This window comes from Solanum tuberosum, unplaced genomic scaffold (genome assembly GCF_000226075.1).
Source record: "Solanum tuberosum cultivar DM 1-3 516 R44 unplaced genomic scaffold, SolTub_3.0 scf00026, whole genome shotgun sequence".
NCBI classification, from domain to species: domain Eukaryota; kingdom Viridiplantae; phylum Streptophyta; class Magnoliopsida; order Solanales; family Solanaceae; genus Solanum; species Solanum tuberosum.
In genome coordinates, this window is record NW_006238952.1 from 1,790,114 (window position 1) to 1,812,396 (window position 22,283).

General features: G+C 32.9%; 3 protein-coding genes across 3 annotated transcripts; 1 reads left to right on the plus strand and 2 right to left on the minus strand.

Moving 5' to 3' along the window:
• Positions 1 to 1,023: 1,023 nt before the first annotated feature.
• LOC102604132 (ATP-dependent RNA helicase DHX36) lies at positions 1,024 to 11,940 on the plus strand. The gene is made up of 19 exons (XM_006341488.2): positions 1,024 to 1,606; positions 1,884 to 2,038; positions 2,183 to 2,270; positions 2,372 to 2,614; positions 3,835 to 3,930; positions 4,331 to 4,519; positions 4,610 to 4,769; positions 4,862 to 4,992; positions 6,287 to 6,454; positions 6,528 to 6,800; positions 7,536 to 7,730; positions 7,892 to 8,095; positions 8,578 to 8,647; positions 8,752 to 8,900; positions 9,403 to 9,708; positions 9,996 to 10,055; positions 10,160 to 10,312; positions 10,490 to 10,600; positions 10,814 to 11,940. Exons 1-19 carry the CDS (start codon positions 1,211 to 1,213, stop codon positions 11,282 to 11,284), a joined length of 3,618 nt encoding a protein of 1,205 aa, XP_006341550.1. The 5' UTR covers positions 1,024 to 1,210; the 3' UTR covers positions 11,285 to 11,940.
• Positions 11,941 to 12,370: 430 nt separating this feature from the next.
• Positions 12,371 to 14,052, minus strand: LOC107059573 (uncharacterized). The gene is made up of 3 exons (XM_015306255.1): positions 13,911 to 14,052; positions 13,640 to 13,717; positions 12,371 to 13,545 (listed from the first exon to the last, which is right to left on the minus strand). Exons 1-3 carry the CDS (start codon positions 14,050 to 14,052, stop codon positions 12,371 to 12,373), a joined length of 1,395 nt encoding a protein of 464 aa, XP_015161741.1.
• Positions 14,053 to 16,980: 2,928 nt separating this feature from the next.
• Positions 16,981 to 18,854, minus strand: LOC102598231 (uncharacterized). The gene is made up of 3 exons (XM_006341642.2): positions 18,649 to 18,854; positions 18,481 to 18,567; positions 16,981 to 18,261 (listed from the first exon to the last, which is right to left on the minus strand). The coding sequence occupies exons 1-3, from the start codon at positions 18,785 to 18,787 to the stop codon at positions 17,078 to 17,080; spliced, it is 1,410 nt and encodes a 469-aa protein (XP_006341704.1). The 5' UTR covers positions 18,788 to 18,854; the 3' UTR covers positions 16,981 to 17,077.
• Positions 18,855 to 22,283: the final 3,429 nt, after the last annotated feature.

Here is a 22,283-nt window from a genome sequence, read left to right on the forward strand (position 1 = left end):
AATTTTTTTAACTAAAATTAACTGACACATGTCGATTTAAAATAAGAAGTTGTATTTGAAGAATATATATAAAATAAAGAAATCATAAAAATAGTATTTCGTGTTAAAATGGAACAAAAAAAATGGTGTTCAAGGGTTAAAATGGAACAAGGCTAAGTTAGAGTGCCAAAATGAAAAATGGGGCCAAGTTTGAGGGGCTGTGTACGTGTTTGGCCTATTTTGTATCATAATATAGTAGAATGACAGGATTAATGTAAAGATAAGATAACTAATTTTATAAAATATTTTTATTTATCTCATTCTACCAATAAAATAGGCTCTTAATATCTTGTGAAGAAGAAACTAACGAATTAAAACATACAAGAAGTTTGATTTGTATAGATGTATTTTACTCGAATTCAATGCATAATGAGTCATTTTTTCATAACTTTCAAATTTTAATAATTTGATTTAATAATAAAAGTTTAGATTATAATAATTGAGTTAGGTATATTTGATGAATATTTAACTTTATTAATGGTAGAGAGACAAATCTATTATTCTCATTGTCCCAATTTATATGACTTATTTTTTTTAGTTCGTTCTAAAAAAATATTTCTATATTTAGTAATAATTTATTTTAAAATGCATATTTTATCCTTAATAAAATGATTTTTAACCACACAAATATTTATGATTTATTTTAGACCATAATTTTTTTTATAAAAAAAATCTTAAATTTTGTGTCAAGTCAAACTAATTCATATAGATTAAGATGAAGAAAGGAGCTATTAGATTTCAAACTTTGCATTATTTAAAGAAAAAAAAAACTAGGGCAGGAGAAGAGAATATGCAAAGAAAATTATAAAGTGAAAAATCAAAGTCTTACCAATAAAGTAAAAATTTACTCATATAATACAATCAATGAAGCTAATGAGATTACGATTAAAATTCCGAAACCGTGCGCTCGCTTACTAAATCCTTAAAAAAAAATCGCATTTATAATCTCCAAACCCTAAACCCAGAGGTTCAAGCGACAATTTTATTTTCTAGAGGGGCCAAACCGACAATTAACCCGCGAGAAGAAAAACAAGAATGCTGCTCAGTTGATGCAAGCTCTGGTTTTGTGACTATTATGCAAACACCTCTTACCCATTCTTCTTCTTCCTAAAACCCTAACCACAAATCTTCAAACAAATGTTTTCTTGAAACTTATAATCTTTAGGCACCCATGCCTCACACTAATCTTATTCAAAACTGCCTCAAGGTGAGGCTTAAAGCCAGCCAATATCTGTCCACTATGTCCACTTCTCTGCAATTTTGTCCAAATCGTTTTCACTTTGAAACAAACCCTCTACTTTACCGGTCGACACAATCTGTAATACCTCAAAAACGATGCCTTCATGGAAGTGTTGGGTTCTTTTGTTCAGCTAAGGGGTCTTCTTCTTCTTCGTCTTCGTCTTCGTCGTCTGTGGTGTTGAGGCGGAAAAGACATGGCTCATCTTCGTCTTCTTCTTATCCTTCTCCGTATTTTTATCAGCAGAATTTGGGGTATGGAAGATTTGCTTATGATGAGTGTGAGTCTGAGTCGGAGTCTGATCGTGAAACTCAGTCGTCTAAGCAATTGGTGAGTTAATTGTGAAATTCACTAGTTTATTGGATTGTACGGTAGTATAATATTCTATTTTCTTGTTCAAGAAGGTTAATTGATGAGTGTCTTTGGGACGAACTCTTCAAATTCTGTTACTTCTGTTGGCATTGATACAGCCATTTTGCATTAAGAGTTAGCTATTAATAGTCTTCTCGTGTGCATTTAAAACTAAAAGCTCATACCTTTTAATCTTTTCAAAAAGGAAGAAAGAAAAGCTTATCCCTTTCTTACTTTCATGTGTTGTCAACTCTAGGGTGAATCAACCCTTCATAACATTGAAGAATGGAGGTGGAAGCTAAGCATGCTAATGCGCAAAAAAGATGACCAAGAAGTGGTCTCAACTGACAAAAAGGATCGACGCGATTTTGAGCATATATCAGCTTTGGCAACTAGAATGGGTTTACACTGGTATATCAAATTTCCTTAAAATTTGCTTTCATTTCTTCCAATATACTTGGTCAGAAAAGAAGGTTGTTCAGTACTTCAGTTCATTTTGTGTTCACTTTGATGTGAATTTCATTTATACTAATATATTTATATATTTTGATGCAGCCGCCAGTATGAAAAAACAATTGTGTGTAGCAAAGTCCCATTGCCAAATTATAGGCCAGATTTGGATGTTAAGCGTCCACAAAGAGAGGTAAATTAGTTGACATGAAGCTTTTTGTCTGGCTGTCTATTCCTTGTGCTTCATTATTTTCAGTACGTTCTTCAATAATGCATCTTCGGTTGATGTTTTAGGTCGTATTACATTATGGATTACAAAGTAGGGTAGGTGATCTTCTTGAAGCACATCTTTCTAAAAAGTCAGTAAACAAGGAAAACCTGACACATAATGCTTCCTTGAGAGGAAGCAATGACAACAATTCTCCCAATGATAAAGAACTTCATGAGAATGAGAAGCCATTTGCACGAAATGTTGTAGTAGAGAGAATTCTCATGCGAAGGAGCTTGGAGATGCGTAATAAACAAGGAGATTGGCAGGTTATATTCTATCTTTTACCGGATTGTTGCCACTAACACTTGTTCCATTTCTAGACTTTTGTTTGTTTCACGGTGTACAATTGTTATCTGTATGTTGTTCAGACCTTATTTCTCCTCTATCAGCTGAACCATGTTAGGCTTATGTCTTCTTCTCTCTCTTCAAAATGTTTTGGATCTTGCAATCTTGAAAAACTTGGACACTGTTAATGTAAAGAATGTCTGATGGCTGGGCACTTTAACAGAGGCATCAAGAGGTAAATGATAACTTTGTTAAGAGCGGATAAAGTTGTTCAATCATATTCCAGGAAACTTGGTCTTCTATTGTAATTCAGCTGCATCCCAGAAATTTCCGCCTTTTGTTTTTTTCACTAACATATCTCTCTGCCAAGTATTAAATTTTCTTGGGATAGCTGGGATCATCTTGTATCACAGTACTGCTTCCTGGATTGAATTATTTGAAACTATCTTGATCCATTCAAAATGGAAGAGGGGTCCTGTTCTTCCTGAGCTCCTTTCACAATATAGCATTTACCTTCCTTGGTCGTCTACAGTTGCACTCACTACTTATGTTTATGATATTCATTCTGAATTATGTATTTGGAATGGGAAGTTCAAGAGATCTAATGACTATTTTTGTATTCCAGACAGTGGACTTCATAAATATATCCCATTCTGATTGAGTTCTGCCTGCTTCAAACATTTCTCCATGCTCAATGTGATTCCCTGTCTTCTATCCTTTCTTCGTTCATTCCTACAAGTAAAATTGAAATGCATAATAACTTATATCGCTAAATGAAAAAAAAAGAAGCAAAAATGATGAAATGCATAATATCCAATCCGTGAACAACTACGAAAGCAAATTTTGTACCATAAAGTTAGTGCGCAAGATAATGGATGGTTGATATGTTTTCTTCTTAAACTAGAACAAATTGATTAATTAAGTTCACGTGATTTTTAGATAAGTTAATTAATTCACATGAAATTTGATAGGTAATTTTACTTTTGTCTTTGTCAAAGGGTTTAGAAGTTTATTCTTATAGTTATTTGATGGTAAAGTGGGTTTAAACTACCTGTGGATACTTGATCTGAAGTTCTCAGTAATTTTATTGTAGAACTTTTGTAAAAGGTAACTTGATCTCTTGAATGGGTACTGCAATAAGCAATTCATCTTTGAGCACTATCCTATATATCAGATTTGACAGACAGCCATCTTTCTGTAGGGATCTCCTGAAGGCCAGAAGATGCTAGAACTTCGAAAAAATCTCCCTGCATATAAAGAGAGAGAGGCATTGCTTAGAGCCATTTCTGAGAATCAGGTTATTAGCAGTTCTGTCGAATTATTCACTTTTATGGCTTTGCTATTGCTGTAAATTTAAGCTGAATAATAGTAGGTCTCCCTTTCAAGGCTTTTCTTATTTGACCTGATTTTAATCTTCCATTTCCAATTTTGATTGATCAATGAATCTATCACAATTATGTTTTCTCTATTTGTACATTGTAGTATGGTGGAAATAACACATCATGAAGTTCTGGTGTGGGCCCTTACCTGCCTATCTGATTGTTCAGTTTTTTGCTTTTTTTAATTTATTGAAGTATCAATTAGAGTGATACTGATATATTGGAATACTTCTTTCGAATTGACGCTCGCTTTCCTAGAATTAGACTGCGCATAATGGTTCATGTGCAGAGTTGTCCTGACCGAAATTAGTTCTGCAGGTGGTGGTTGTGTCTGGGGAAACTGGATGTGGTAAGACTACCCAATTGCCTCAGTACATTTTAGAAGCTGAGATAGAAGCTGCTCGCGGAGCTACTTGCAATATCATTTGTACTCAACCAAGGCGAATATCTGCTATGTCTGTCGCTGAAAGAGTTGCTGCAGAGCGTGGGGAGAATCTGGGAGAATCTGTGAGTTCTTGGCTCTTGCTATTTCTTCTACATGTGTTGCATTGGGTGTATAAAATGGTATTTTTCTGATTATGTTCTCCAATTTTTTAGGTGGGCTATAAGGTTCGGCTTGAGGGCATGCGAGGGAGGGATACCCGCCTCTTATTTTGCACAACTGGTATTCTTCTGAGGAGATTACTGGTTGATAGAAAGTTGGAAGGTGTCACTCACGTTATTGTAGACGAGATTCATGAACGCGGAATGAATGAAGGTATTTGCCCACCTGGCAATGTTGCATTTTTTATAAAAAAAATTGAACTCTTGTACTTCAATTAGCTTACTATAGTTTTCTTTCCTTTCCAGATTTCCTTTTAATTGTCCTTAAAGATCTCCTTCCCCGTCGACCTGAATTGAGGCTGATTTTGATGAGTGCTACTCTTAATGCCGAGCTCTTCTCTTCCTATTATGGTGGTGCCCCAATGATCCATATTCCTGTAAGTTGAAGGTTTAAAACATTTTCTGCCATGATGCAGGCTTCAAATCATGTGATACCTGTCCAAATGCTGACAGCCAGATACCCTTCTTTGAGACCAGAAAAAGACGAAAATAGGAGCAATTCATAGAAGTAGTCTTCTAGGAGATTCCTGTAGACTGTATATAAACTATTTTATACATGTTTGAAGGTATTTTGAAATGCATGCAAGTCAGATATTTATATGTGATGATGTCACATATAGAAATAAATAGGATGGCTGGAATGGAGAGGAGTGCTATGACATTCTATGCTATAGGAAGATACCTGTGATACCTAAAGACAAGTTCTATAGAACAGTTTTGGGACCATCAATTTTATACAGGGTTAAGTATTGGGCCATGAAGGCTCAATATATCTATAATATGAAAGTTGTATAGATGCGAAGATTTAGATAGATGTGTGGGCATATGAAATTGGTCGAGAGTAGGAACGATCACTAGCAACAGAGCATGCACGTACAACATGCGTATAAAATGGCAAAAGGTTGTTAATTTTCCTAAAAACAAATTATTTACTATTGGAATGAAATGGACATGTATATATTTTTTTTGATAAGCAAAATGGACCTGTATATGTTAGAAATGCATTTAAACCGACTTGGTGTTTAGTAAAAACTGTTTTGACTTGCCAAAAGAAAAAAAGAATAGAACGGATAAAATGAGTTATATAGCTGACTTCAACTAATTTGGATTGAAGCTTAGTTGGTTGGTTGCTTGATTGGTTTTTAAAACCAAATGGAATGGAGAAGTTGCATTCAGTTTTAACATATAACATCCTTTTTATTACGATCATTCAGGTTACTATATCCATGATTTATTTTAGGATTTACCTCAGCAACACCATAGAATCCTTTGTATTTGCATCGCCGAAGAATTATGACACAAGCTTCGTACTTGAGCTGCTTTAGAGTTCTTGATCCTCCTAGAAATAGAATGCTTTTTGTTCTTGTTGAGAATATAATTATTAAATAATAAAAGTGTGTTCTCTCTAACAACTTAAGCTTTTAAATGAGATGGTCATACACTTCGACATGGTATCATAGCAGGCAAAGGTCCTGAGATCGAATCTCACCGCCACCCATATTAAAAATAATTTTCATGTGCTTGGCCCATGAAAAAAAAATAAGGCCCGCACGTGAGGGGGCGTGTTGAGAATATAATTAAATAATAAAAGTGTGCTCTCTCTAACAGCTTAAGCTTTTAGATGACTTCAACATTTTTTAGGGGACTAATTTCTCTCTCCGTTCTCATCAGGGTTTTACTTATCCCGTCCGAAGTCATTTTCTGGAAAATATTTTGGAAATGACTAAATACCGGTTAACTCCATATAATCAAATTGATAACTATGGTCAAGACAAGATGTGGAAAATGCAGAAACAGACTATTAGGAAGAGGAAGACCCAAATTGCTTCAGCTGTTGAGGTATGCAGTCTCTATGCTGTTATCATGGGCTCTGTATGATTGTTTTTTGTTTGACATTTGAGCTTTGAAACAGGAATCGCTAGAATCAGCTGATTTTGGACAGTATAATCCTCTGACTCGGGATTCACTATCCTGTTGGAATCCTGATTCAATTGGCTTCAACCTTATTGAGCATGTGCTTTGTCACATATGTAGAAACGAAAGGCCTGGTGCTGTGTTGGTTTTTATGACTGGTTGGGATGACATTAATACTGTGAAGGACCAGCTGCAGGCTCATCCACTGTTGGGGGATCCAAGCAGAGTTTTGCTGCTTGCATGTCATGGTTCCATGGCCAGTGCAGAGCAGGTATTGCCAAGTTGGAAGTATTATTTTGTTTTTGATTGTTGGGAAGTGTTAATTTTTTATGCTCTTTGCCTGTTGTTGCATTTCTATATTCTTTTAGCTTCCTTAGAAATCAGAATTTTAGAACATCATATATGGCTTAATGGAGAAATTTCGGTTATTTAAAGGCAGAACCACCTTACCAATTCTGTGAATCTGTTGGGCACTTCCAGTATCTTTGTCCTATTGGTGTAAGAAATATTGAGATTTTGAGGAGCTCGTCTTTTTATATTGTTTTAGTGGGTACCAAGGAATTTTTCTTTTTTGAATAGTTGATGATCTTTTTCTTTTATCTTTTGTTATGAATTATTTAGTGAATTCTCTTTGTTTTGTTTGAGGGCTGTAGAATGAATTAAGTGTCTATCTATTGGTATCTCTCTTAAATGTGTTTTGAGTTTCATCCTAGTACAGAAGACATGTTCTGATGACAAAACTTATTAATTAACAATTATCATGGAACTGATTAGGCATCAATACGTTCTTTCTTACCTTAAAGTTTCATTTGAAATAATCCTGAGGGCTAGAGGTGTCAATTGAGTTTGAGTTTCATGCTGTCTCAGTCGGGAGCTTTAAGATCTAGTCGAAATCATTAACTTATGGTGAAGTAAAAAAAATTATAACTTAATCTGCTTGATATTCTTGTAATTTACATATTGTTGGACTCTCTTAAATTTTTTATTTCTATTCGCTTGCAAACAGAAATTGATTTTTGATAAGCCAGAGGATGGAATCAGGAAAATTGTGTTAGCTACCAACATGGCTGAAACAAGTATCACCATAAATGACGTGGTTTTTGTGGTCGACTGTGGAAAGGCAAAAGAGACATCTTATGATGCAATCAACAACACTCCCTGTTTGCTTCCTTCTTGGATTTCAAAAGCTTCCGCTCGGCAAGTAAGATAGATATGATCTAGCTTCTTCAACATTTGCAATACGTAAAATGATTATGTAATTTGGGGTATAGGTCTTCCGACCCCCAGCTTTTTAGTGTTTTGAGCTATTTTGTTAGTGCTGTGGAATTGACATCATAAGTGAATGTCCTTTTAACTTTCCAGAGAAAAGGAAGAGCTGGGCGTGTTCAACCTGGCGAGTGTTATCATCTCTATCCCAGATGTGTATATGAAGCTTTTGCAGATTATCAACTGCCAGAGCTTCTGAGAACACCTTTACAGTCCCTATGCCTGCAGATTAAAAGCTTACAACTTGGAAGTATTTCAGACTTTCTATCCAAGGCAATCCAGTCACCAGAACCACTATCTGTAAGTTGGGACCAACTCTTTCACCTAGCTTTGTGAATGTGTGATAGTTTGTGAGAGTGAAAGTGAAGAATGAGGGTAAGTAAAATGGTTTAAATCGTCCGGGGAGGGAAATAATCAGGAGGGATGTTAAAAGTGATGAACTTGCAAGCACTCCATTTCAATATTTTCAATGCTTTGAATGGGTAGTGACACCAAACAACCTAATATGCACATATGGTATCACATCTCAGTGTTTAGACTTGTAAACCACTGAACTCTATTAATTTTCACATTCTGTTCATGAAAACACGGGTAAAGATATGTGCATCCTATTAGGTGAAGAATATGTAACATCTGCCTTTCAACCAGACCTGGATTTAAGTTGTCTAGTATACTTCTTCATATGACAATTCTGGCTTCCGGACTTTATGTTTAATGGACATATATCTTGTTTGCGTTGTGGTTAATTTGATTCACATGTAATTGCGATTATTGTTTTGCAGGTTCAAAATGCTATTGAGTATTTGAAGACAATAGGGGCTCTAGATGAGGATGAAAATCTGACAGTACTTGGTAAAAGCATAGCTTAATTTTATAAATCGTCCAGCATATTTTCCATAGGCTTCTTTCACCATCATTTTGGTATAAGAAAACTTGACTTCTGGATTTTCCTGTAGGACACAACCTATCAATGCTTCCAGTTGAGCCAAAACTGGGGAAAATGATAATATTAGGTGTAGTATTCAACTGCCTGGATCCAGTTCTGACAGTTGTTGCTGGTTTAAGTGCTAGAGATCCATTTTTAATGCCATTTGACAAGAAGGATGTAAGTTAATATCTCTGATTTATGGATGAAGATGGATAATCTTACCATGTTCTTGTTTCTTTAAGTGACTCAAATAATGTCTAGATATGTTCTTGTTTTGTATTTTTCTTTCGGTGATACATATATCTCTTTCTTTAAGTAAGGAATCTCTGTGCACTGTCTTAATGAGCAACAGATATAATATGTTTTATGTGCATGCATCTCGAAAGTTGCTCTGTAAACATATCCGTTAATGCTTGGCAGGTCTTCAATTGCCTTTGTTCCAAGTTAGTTTTGGGGACTGTAAAATGTAAATTTACCCCCTTTCTTTTACGGCATCAGTGCAAGGGAATAGTGATCGTCTCTAAAGTAACTTGCTTGGGAACAAATGTTTGGACTGAGATTTTTTTCCCATGTATTGAACCTTTTCAATTAGCAATTGGTCACCTTATATTCTTGTTTTCACTTTAGTGTCTTCTTCTTGAGGACCATGTGTCATGTATTGAATTATCACTTCTTGCAGCTTGCTGAGTCTGCCAAAGCCCAGTTTTCTGCTCGTAACTTCAGTGATCACCTTGCTCTTGTTCGGGCTTATGACGGCTGGAAAGATGCTGAAAGGCAGCAATCTGGTCATGAGTACTGTTGGAGAAATTTCCTTTCTGCGCAAACTCTCAAAGCGATGGACTCCCTTCGAAAGCAATTTTTATATCTGCTTAAGGACATTGGTTTAGTTGATAGCATTCAGAGTTGTAATGCCTGGAGTAATAATGAACATCTGGTTCGAGCGATTGTATGTGGTGGACTATTCCCTGGCATATGCTCTGTTGTGGTGAGTTGTGCTAATTTGATTAACAATCCATTTCTTGATCATCGAGGTTAGAACTTCATATGGTATTTACATGAAGTGAAAGTTGGCTTGTGCATGATTCTGATTACTAAACTCTTTAGCTCTCGTACTGCATGCATTTTTGCACTTCCATCTTAGCTATTTTATCAGTAAAAAGGTTGGTTAGTGTTGAGCTAGGTCAGATTGGTTTTACTATGTAGATAAAAATCTCATGGCAATCCTTCATTCTCTCTATTTGTGTGCTAACTAAACATATATTGGACTGACAGAACAAGGAGAAGTCAATCTCATTGAAAACAATGGAGGATGGTGGAGTCCTTTTATACTCTGTAAGCTTCATTGTATAATAGTTTTGTTTAAATTTTGACACGTCATATAATTTTTTGATGAAAAGTTCCATTCTTTTAATAGTGCTTTTCCTTTTTCCCCTTAGAATTCTGTCAACGCTCAAGAACCTCAAATTCCATACCCATGGCTTGTCTTCAACGAAAAAGTTAAAGTGAATTCAGTATTCCTGCGTGATTCTACAGCTGTATCTGATTCTGTGGTACTCTTATTTGGCGGAAGCATTTCTGGAAAAGCTCTAGTAAGTTTTCCTTGCTTCTGACTCTACCTATTCCCACCCCGGCTCCCCTGCCCGCAGGGACAAGGTTGATTTCTTTGTTGTTTTGCTGAGTTCACGTGCCATGTTCTTGAATCCTCCATGATTATTTGTATGATTTAGTGTTTGGTGTGCCCTTAAAACTCCTTTTTCTCTTGTTAGGATGGACACTTGATGATGCTTGGAGGATACTTGGAGTTCTTCATGAACCCCTCACTGGCAAATACTTACATAAGCTTGAAGAGGGAGCTTAATGAACTTGTCCATAAGAAAGTATGTATATCCCTTCATCTTTGTGTGTGTTATCATCGTTTGAGTTTTCCATAGTTGCCATTTCTGTGGTGTTGCTCCTAGCAACTGTGAATGGATGATATTATTTGTAACTATTCCACACATATCTCGTTTCATATGCATTCTTCGGAAATAATATTACTAGTGGATGCATATGACAAATTCTTCTCTACTGATGTTTGCTTTTTCTGCCAGCTCTCGGACCGTAATTTTGATATAGGAAGTCACGGTGAGCTATTAGAAGCTGTTAAATTGCTGGTGTCAGAGGATCAATGTGAAGGTAAATTTGTCTATGGTCGTAAACCGTCCCCCAAGAAGTCTGCAAAGGAGTTACAGAAAAATGTCATTTCAACGAAGGGCAGTGGTGGTGAGAATCCGAAGTCTCATCTCCAAACGTTGCTTGCTCGGGCTGGCCACCAATCACCCAGTTATAAAATAACACAGCTCAAAAATAATAAGTTCCGTGCCACTGTAATATTCAATGGGTTAAATTTTTCTGGCCAGCCTAGCAGTAGCAAGAAGGATGCTGAAAAAGATGCAGCTGCTGAAGCTCTGCAGTGGTTGACTGGTGAGACCCAATCCTCTTCTAAAGCTGTTGAACACATGTCAGCACTTCTGAAGAAAAGCAAGAGTAAAAATCAACTTCATAGTACGAAATGGAGGTAATTGTTGCATAAGTTAGGGTAGCTAACCCAACAGTCCTGCGGATAAAGAGGTTCTCGCTGGCATTATTTTTCTTGGTTGAAAAAATGATGAGTGATTTTTGGCGAAGAAGATGCAGCTTGAAGGTTGTATATAATGAGTCTTATTGGACCTTCATTTTTAAGCGGGTTGCAGACGATCTCGAGGGAGCTACTGTATTTGAGTGTTGCCATTGTGGGAGGAATTAGTCATTGCGGGATCCTCCTATTTGTCGACTTCAGTTAAAGTTCACTACACTTTGGTCATCATGATGTCTATATTCTGCCCCAAAGGCTAGTCAAATTCTCAAGCAATAGTTTGGCACAGCCGATCGATTCTTTCACTGAGAAGTGGACTGCCGCCTAGCTTGGATGGGCAGATGTGCAATGACCTGAACGGTCAGCTCGGCCTCGAGATTACACTAATTTTTATACCTTTGTATGAATTTTGCTTCTAATTCATTATTACTTATGAGAAAGGATCTGTAGGAGGAAAATGGAGAGTTGTACACCAGATACAAAGTTGTACTTAGAGAGTCGTGAATGATCATGATCATGATGTATTATAGACTTAAAGTCTAAGAATTTATTTTTCCTTTAAATTTTTCACAATGATTACATAAAAATGGCGCCTTTACAGTTTCTCTGAGATCTTCACTTGGAATTCTGGGTGCAGATTTTTTACGAGTATTCCCCCGTCACTTTATAACAGTCTCGCTATGCGTTAGTACGTTTCGTTTGTGTATTATAGCACTTTTTTATTTTATTTTTGGGTTTCTCGTTTGTGTATTATAGCACATTTCATTGTGTCCGATATTTGCATTGGAGCTTGACAAAATTCAGATCCGCGCCTTCGCTGTGTAAAGTGTTACCTAACAAAGGCAACTTTACAAGATTGACTTTCAAAAACATGCCATCTGGATTTAGAGAAAAAACGCACGAAGACAAAAAGAACTAACTAGACAATCTAAGTTAAACCAAATAAAGAAAAGAACCAAAGAAAGTGAAACAAGAACAAATTAAATGAAATTTAATCCTGGCTTTGTGCCTTCGTTTATTAGAAAAAAAAGACTCAACTCCTCAAAAGCTCTAATGCTTTCAATAGAGTTCCTCTAAATCTATTTACATCAATTTTTACATCTTGTTGATCTAAATAAACTTTCCTATATGAAGCCCATCCTTTAGGAGAAATCATATTACCAGGAGGATCCTTTAACACATGATGTTCAAGTGGATATTGTTGAATTAAAGAACTCTCATTTACACTAATCTTGTAACCCAAATACTTCAAATTCATATCCATAGCTGGAATTTCAAAATCTTCTTTAGATACCCATTCCATTCCCAATCCCACTATTTGTATAACACTTGCATTTTCTGGTAAAAAAACCATATTTGTCAATCCAGCACCATGAACTCCCATTAGTACATCAAATGAGTTCACTTTTTTCGCAACTTGAACCAAATTTTCCCTTGTTTCTTCCACACTTACTTTGAACCCCAAACTTTTAGCCAATGTAACAATTGCTTCTATGTTTGTAAAACGTCTCGTTCTGCTTCTTGAAATGATAAGAAGTCTAGGCTTATTTTTCCTCCTTTGATCATCATCAGCATTCTTTTTCAATCTCATCGCGAATTTCCTCTTCAAGGAGTATGTACTTTTCAAGAACTTTGTGAAGTCTAACATAGTATAAGAAGATTCTGAAGTGTTGATGCTGAATTCTTTATTGGCTTTTAAGCCAATTGTCATACTTGGGAAACAAAGGACTTCTTTTTCCTTGTCAATATCAATAGCCTCATATTTTGACAATCTTTGTAACACTGGTTTGAACTTCTTGATCCACCAAGGCATTTTGTTAGTAATCAGAAACTGAACTTCACCATTGAAACGTCGCGATGTTTGGAATAATGGAATCAACACATCAGAGAAATCATGGAAGTGATTCCCAGCATATCCTTTAGTTGAAAAAACAACTGCAGGGACAGTGTAGTTTCTAGTGCAAATTGGGATTTGTTGAGAAATATGAACTTTTTTGACTATTAAATTTGTAACACTGTCCATTGCTCTATCATCACCTTTTCTTGCATATGGTCTTATGTTCCATGAGTTGTTTTTTTCTTCATCAATTGATACAAAAAATATTGTTGATGAATTTCCATGTATTCTTATGTCACCTTTCATCTCACAGAGATCAGCTCTTGGATGTAACACATTACAAATTTGTTTCTCTTGTTTAGTTTCGAAATCTGAAATAGAAAAAATTACAGGTATGGTAAGTACTTAAGACAAATTTAAGTTCATTTACAAAAAAAAATTATGCTAATTAACATGAATACTTACATGGCTTTTTTGGCTTTGTGACTTCCTCTGTTATTGCTAGAATTTTCGGGCTACCACGAAGAGAAACCTTAACATTCACTGTCACACAAAAACATATTCATGTTCAACGACTTAAATCTAACTTATATAAATTGACAACGTAAATATTATATTCATACTAGGGCATTGAAGCATTAAACATGATATTCAAGAGGTCATACAGAATAACGAAACTTATATAGACTTTATATATACTGACAATATAAAAAGAAAAAAATTCAATAAAACTTACCAACTCGAAAATGACGAATTTCAGGCTTGAAAAGAAAACAAAATGTGGCTGCTAAGATGAAACAACTAACAAATGCTCCAATTCCTAATTTCTTTTGCTCATGTTTACTAAAACTTCTGGCAAAGAAACTATCATACTTCATTTTTGCTAAAAATAAATAATATAATGTAACTACAAAAACAGAAGATTTTTTTTTGAAATCTCTCAAACTAACTTAATTAAAGAAGTGAGAAAATGCTAGTATTTGCAATTCTCAAGATATATAGAGGTCATATATTATCAAAGTGACTAGCATGAAACTCTTTTTTTCTCTTATATAATATAATTTTAGTGAATGCTCTCCACGTATTTTAGGACATTTTTTGAAAATTAAAAAATTTATGTTGTTTCTCGTTTGAAAGATATAACAAAGTTGACTATAAAACAAATGTGTTTTTTCCAAAATTGAGTCCATGTCTAAAAAAAGGATTTAGGATGGCCGGCACCTTAATTACCAAACATACTCAATAAGTAAATATAATTAAGATTTTGTTGATTTTTTCTTTATGATAAATACTAAGATTATGAATTTAGGTGGGAACTAATTAGACGTGCATATAGAAAATACTTATATGGATAGAAATTACTTGTTCAATAAAATATAGATAGCAAGACCTTATTAAGTTTGCTTAAATGGAATGGGGTTTTAATGCAATATACTAATTTGGGTCATTATTTGCATTACTAGAGTTAAATTTATTTCTTTTTATTGACTATTAATTAAGTAATGCTTTAGTGTGAACTAGTGGATTTCATTAATTAATCGTTGCTTTAAGTGTGAAAAGTGTTATGTTAATTATTGTTTTTCTTTTCCTGAATTTTTTAATTTCCCTATACCTTTTTTTCTTCATAATTAATTTCCCTATAATACTTTGTATATGTAATGTAATACAACGACAATTGAGTGATTAGTGGAAATAAAAAAAAATCTCTCCAATTTCAAATAACCTTCCTGAAATAATAGTTATTTTTATCTTTTTTCATCATCTACTTCTGGAATAGGGTGGGTGGGAGTGGGGAGTTCATTGATATTAAGGTGTCAAGGAAATTGAAGAAGGTTAGGGGTGGAAGCAATCGATGCTTTGATCATTCAATTGACTCTCTGTTGCTCGTCTGTACTAACTTGATGTCATAGTGATAGTATGTATTTCAATCGATTTTATCAACTATTGGATGAGTGGGGATGGGGAGTTTGAAGAAGTTCAGGGGTGGAAGCAATCGTTCTTGCTGACAGTCTGTACTAGTTTGATGTCATGTGATAAAAATATAGATTTCAATCGATTTTACCTATTATTAAATTTTAACCAATGATTTTCACCATATAAAGACAACAGTGATGTGTTTGAAAAAAAAAGGATATTATCATATATATATATACATACTACATATATAATAACGATTAACTTCCCCTCTGACTAGAAATTTGATGAGAGGAGTTTGCAATAGATGAATGTAAATGAGTCAATCTCATCTACTTGGTCAAAAAGAAAGTGAAATTACTTTATTGTTACCATAATTCATATACATATGTTTTCTCAAGAGATTGTGATTTTTCCATATAATAATAGTATTATTTAATCAAAATCTTATAATTATGATATCTTTAAATCCATTTCAAATGATTATTCAGCGAGATACCAATACGAACCACTACGAGAAGCGTGTTGTTAATCCAAATGTCGGTTGTTAGCCGGATTGAGTTTGTCCCAGTTGAGTACATTGGATATGGTGGGTATGTGTCGAAAATTTTATCAGAAAATATTAAATGACGGTTTGAGAAATATATGAGTGGTAGAGGTAGAAGTTCAAATACAGATTCAGTCGAATAAATTCGCAAAATAAATATTTATGTTAAAATATTCATCAAATATGTTGACATGTTAAATTTAAAGTCATCCTTCTAAAATTTCAACCCCACAAAGTTGAAATTTTCTAAGAGTTGTATTTGCTTAATTTCTATTGATATTGAATTGACTTTTGCTATCTTACAAAAAGAAAATGAAATTAAATAGTATTAACTTTAGTATATATATTCTTGACACTCCCAAAGGGAAAGAAAAAAAGAGAAAGGAAAAATTGAAAACTTATGCTGAATGGTCCAAGAAAATTGTTTGGTTTAAGAGTAGGACATTTTACCAATATCCCTCAAATATAGTGGGAGGCACGTTTGGGAGGAAATTTTGAATCCTCTAGACTATAGACAAGTGTGGTGATGAAAATAAAATTCAACTTTAATTTATTTGAAGCAAAATAAATATCCAAACAACATCAATTTTACCAGAATATTCCATTGTTTCTTTCCTTATGAACATTTATAAAATCTTTAATATTAAAAACAGTCGTGCTAATTGATCAGAGCACAAGTCAATGTTAGGTCGCAGTGGCATGTATAAGCACCAGAAAATTTGAATATCAAATAATTTAATTATTTGTTCTTTTGTTCTACCTATATATATATATATATTTGTCATCATATCTATTACGACTCAAATTATATGCCATATATAAAAAATATTTGTCAAAATTATTTTTGAATTATGCGAAATAGAACAATTTGCCTTTATTTTTTAGCGGTGAAAGTTTAACACCCCATGATACCACATGTCACGCAATTAAGAAATATTTGACCCCAACTATTAACGAGAGCAAATCTTTTCATTTAGCATAATTCAGAAGAAAATTTGACCCTTTACCTTCATATAAATAACATATACAGTTCAGGATCCCACGACACAAAAATAACTCCTTTTGAATTCCATACTATTTAGAGGGAGGTTTTTGAGTACTTAAAAGACCCGCAAACTAAAATACTAACACCTAAAACGATTTCGAAACCATGGCAAGAGGTATATTCAACCTTCTTTCCATTGTTATTTTGCGTCTATATATATATATAGACATGTTTAGACATGCTGTAAATAGTATAAAATGTCTAACAAATACCACAAATTGAGATTTACTTAGAATATTATAAGAATATATGTCAATATATATATAACTTAAATCCATCTATTATAACATTGCACAATTGTTCATCAATGAAAATGGAATCACTCAAGTAGTACATAAAAATGTCATTACACAATGAACTAAAAATAAAACATATACAATATAGTGCACAAAATTAATCAAGAAGTGGCTGCTAAAAGCCTTTTAGCTTCTAACAAAGTAGACCTAAACCTATAAAGATCAACTTTTACATTCTGTTTATCTAAATAAATTGCTCTAAATACACCCCATCCTTTCCTAAAAAATGATGATGGATCTTTAAAAACTTTATGATTAAGTGGATATTGTTCCACTAAAGAACTCTCATTCACACCAATTTTATAATCCAAGTATTTTATGTTCATTTCTCCAGCAGGATCTCCAAAATCACGTTTAGCCAAATAATCCATTGCTCCTAAAGGAACTAACTGAATTAAAACTGCATTATTAGGGAGAAAAACCATGTTGGTTAATCCAGCTCCATGAACTCCCATTATCACATCACAAGAATTAACAATTTGCGCGAATTTCGACAAATTTGTACTAAGGTTAGCCTCAGCCAGGACAACCTCGTACCCAATGTCATCAGCCATTTGTCTAACATCGTCCTCATTTAATAAAATTCGCGATTTCTTCCTTGACATGATCAACAATCGTGGCCTCGTAACAATATCATCATTCATTTTGATAGACTCAACTCTGTTTAGTGACAATGAGCTCCTCAAGAACTGTCTGAAATCGCGCATAGACACCCTATTTGGGAACTTTGAGGAGTCAATACCGAATTCTTTATGTGATTTAAGGCCTGTTGTCACACTAGGAAAACAATGTACCTCGTTTTCATTGTCAATGTCAAGAATTTTGTTTTTAGACATGTTGTTGAGCAATGTTCTGTACTTACCTATCCACCACGACTTATAATCTGTGGCAAGAAAGTGCACCTCTGAATTAAAATAACGCGAATTTGAAAAGATTGGAACGAGTAAATCTGAGAAATCATGAAAATGATTTCCTGAATATCCTCCAAGTGAAAATAAAACTGCTGGATAGCCATGATACACACTGCATTTTGGGATTTTTTCGCCCTTTTTTACTAATTTTACTGTCCATGATTTAACACTTGACATTGCCCCTGCATTACCTTTTCTTGGATATGGTTGTATGATCCATGAATTGTTCTCAGCAGAAACGTTGAAATCATGAGATGAAACGACGAAAATTGTTGATGAATTTCCTTGGACCCTTATGTCCCCTTTGGTCTCACAGTAATCAGACAATGGTTCTAACACATTACACATTGGCTCTGCATCCTTTTTCTCTGTTTCTGCAAAATAATTTCATCTTAGTGTCGACATATTGAACTGATTTTTTTGTTAGTTTTTGAAGATGCGAATCAATTTTTCCCTCTCATAAAACTTTTTTTCAAGTACAATGCATATGTCAAGACACGACTTCAACTTCTATAAAGTTCTGTTTTTTTTCAAGTTTCAACCAAATCTATTATCAAACGTCTACTTTTCTTAAATTTCGAATGTTGACTCACCTAATTTCTTGAGAAGTGTCGTATCCTTGATCACAAACATATCTTCAGCAGCCTGGATTGATAATTGTAAATTCATGGCATCACCATCTACAAACAAGATTAAAAATCAGCTTAACAAAGATTAATATAAAGGTTAAATTAAAACATTATTAAGTGCAAAAGACTTACTAACTGATTGAGGATACAAATGATTCTTGAAAACCCTGCAACTGCTAAACACAACAATTAACATAACAACAAAAGCACACCATCCAAATGTTTTTCTTTCATAGTGACTAAAACTCTTTGCCAATATGGGATTATACATTTTTTTGTGACAAAAAACTAATAATGTCTACACTTAATTTTGTCAACTAGAAAGTGAAGTGGCTATTATTTAAACACCACTTCTCATGTCCACTTATACTTGAAGTAGCTTGCTTAGTGAGTGAATAATGATTATATTGTTTGCATGATTTGGAAAAAGGCAAATGTTGGTTACAGGTAAGACAATCATTTAGTTAATTTTTTATAATATTTAGGTGATGTTTGTGTTTCATTGAGTATCAATTTCTTGTCATGATTTTCAGCATTGAAAGGAACTTTTCAACTAAAGTTGTTATAAAATCACTTGGAAAATTTAAAAGGTCAACAGCAACAACAAATAGAGTAAGTAAATTAACTAAAAACATGCACTTTCTAGTAATATTTCACCTATCTTCTCCAATAGGATGACAACCTTTTATCAAAATTTAGGTTTAACGTTCGAAAAATTGAAGGATGTTTTTAGTCAAGTGAAATATTATAAGAATATTGTTTAAGTTATGGTGAAAAAATAAGGATGATTTTGTTAAAAAAACTCTTGACGTATCAATATATTTATGTTACCATGCCTATAACCCTTCAATAATCAATTATAGGATGCAAAAGGAAATAAACTTAAAAAAAAAAAAAAAACGTAATGTACAATCAAAATCATGATCACCGTCAAAGAATTAATGTATATATTATAAAGGTGTTAGTTCTTACCTGCCTATTATATTTTAATCATCCTTTAAGCCTATAAGGTGGTAACAGAATCTGCTGGCTATTTTTCTGGATCTGAGTTAGAATTTTGCAGCAAACAACTTTAAGATGTTCATTGCTTAAATAATCATTCAACTATTGAAAATTATGTGGTAAAATTATTTATTTTGTTATCGCAAAATTTATCTTCTTTCTTTTATAGTTTTGTGAATTTTCTTGTACCCAACTCCCGATTTAACATTTATATCAACTCACATACATTACTAATTGAACAAAGTTTGGGCCTAACGATGAATGGACATGGGCCCGAACGTACATGTCGAAACAGGCCTGCCAATTAGTCTGCATTTACCTTTTAAAACTTTTTGTTAAACTTTTCATCGTTACATCTAAGACGATACGATATAATAAAATTTAAATAACTAAATTTTAGGAATAATAAACATAAAAATCATATTAGCTCTCTATAACTACAGTTTTGCTATTTGTGCTCCATAGCCAAATTATCTCGGTTAGATAATTTTGTATATGTAACTACTATGTATAAGTATCAATGATTGTGTTTGTATATCTGCAAAAAATTTGAATTCGTATACAATTGAATCGAGTTAAAATATTTGTATTTGTATATCAGATCTATCTCTCGCTTTATACAAACACAAATTATACATTGTATTTTGTATAATTTGTGTTTGTATATAAAGTGAGGGAGAGAGAAAGGCAAAAGAGAACTGAGCAGGGAATATTTGTATTTGTATAATTATATGTGTATAGGACAGAGAGATATGTCTTGGTATTTGTATATACAGTCTCTCTCGCTTTATACACACAAACACAAATTATACAAAATACAATGTTTGTATAAAGTGAGAGAGGCGAGTGAAAGAGGGCTGAAAAAGAAGGAGAGTGACAAACGAGATTCCAGAGAGAGGTGAATGGCAAGAAGTTTGTTGTGAATTTGAATTGAATTAAACTATAGCTATAACATTTATTTTGAATTAATAATTTGTTATAACGCACAATTTTCCCATTTGAGAAAATTTTAGAAATAGCAAACATAATAGACATAATAAAGTTTTATAGCTACAGTTTCGATAATTGCGCTTCATAGTTATAGTTATGTTTGCTACGGAGATTGCAGTTTGTATATTTTGCTTGTGGATACACAAATAGGGTAAAAGTATATATAATTTCTGTATTTATAAATTTAGGAATTTTTTAGAATTCTATTTTTTTATTTCACTTGCTAATATATAAACAAGGTAATTTTAATTAATGTTTCATAAATCATATACAAATAGCTAGAGTAAGCATATACAAAATTCTAAATTTATACAATCAGGAACCGAATTATAAAAATTCTATATTTATGCAAATCAGACGAATTATATAAATCAGGCGAATAGCAAAAATTAGGAAAATTGTAGCCACGATTTACAATTTTCTTAAATTGTAGCTATAATACCTAATATAGGCTAAATATTTTCTATTCTGCATAATTTTTAAATTATTTTATTAATGTGAACTTAACATTAATTTATTCTTTTATATTTTAAAAATGTGCTAAATTTTAAGGGAAAATTAGCAATTAAGACATAATACCTAACATAATTAGTCAAAATAACAACACTTTAAAATATTTATTTAAAATGGAAAAATGACAATATTTTTATAAAATAATATGTATTCAGATTTTAGTATTTAAAATTAATTTTATTTATGGAAAGAGTCCTATATTGGACCAAATTATATACCAATACCGTTTAAAGAAAAAAAAATTAAACCAATACAAATTAACCTTTTTTCAACTCCATTCACGTTTCTTCCCCACTTTTCACGTTTCTTCCACACCTTTCACGTTTCAAGTTTATATTTCTTCAAGGTGCTAAATTGTTGTTCATCAAGAAATCTTCTTTATTGTTAAATGAAATCTATTTATTAATTCAAGCAGATTTCTCGATTGGCAAGGTAATTTTCATTATCCATTTTGATTTGATGTTTAAATCACCGATTCTATATATTACGGATTTCCAGTCAATTTTTTCAATTTTTATGTGATTTTGTTTAGTTATTCATCAAATAGTTATGATTTTCAATTTTTTCAATTCTTTTTGTGATTTTATTTTAATTTTTCAGATTTTGGAGAATCCAGAAATTCATATGTATGTTGATTTTGTTTGATATTTAATACATTCTAATTTTTTGATAATTTCGAAATTCAAATTATCAAAAAAATTATTTTCATATTTGAGATTTAGTAGATTGTAATAACTACATTAGCACACATACATCATATATTGTTTGATTTTTTTATACATTAATATTTAATAATTTCAAATTTTGCTTATAAGGTTACTAATGCACAAATGAATACGGATTCAGATTCGGTTTTGATGGAAAAAAATCGGAAAAAAGAACTTAGTAAATGATGAAGAAGAAGAAAGACAAAGTCAAAGAAGAAGGTTACAAAATTGTATTCATACCACAATTGTATTCCTATTAATTTTTGTTTGTCAATTGTTTTTCTTTCACTCATCATTTGTATTTTTATTTTAAAACATTGTAATTTTTTTTTAGTTTGCAGTAATTTAAATAGGTATATAATGTATTCGTCACAATTCTATAAATTATGTATTCAATCATAATATATAGAATTGTGACGAATACATTATATACCTATTTAAATTACTACAAACAAAAAAAGAAATACAATATTTTAAAATAAAAATACAAATGATGAGTAAAAGAAAAACAATTGACAAACAAAAATTAATAGGAATACAATTGTGGTATGAATA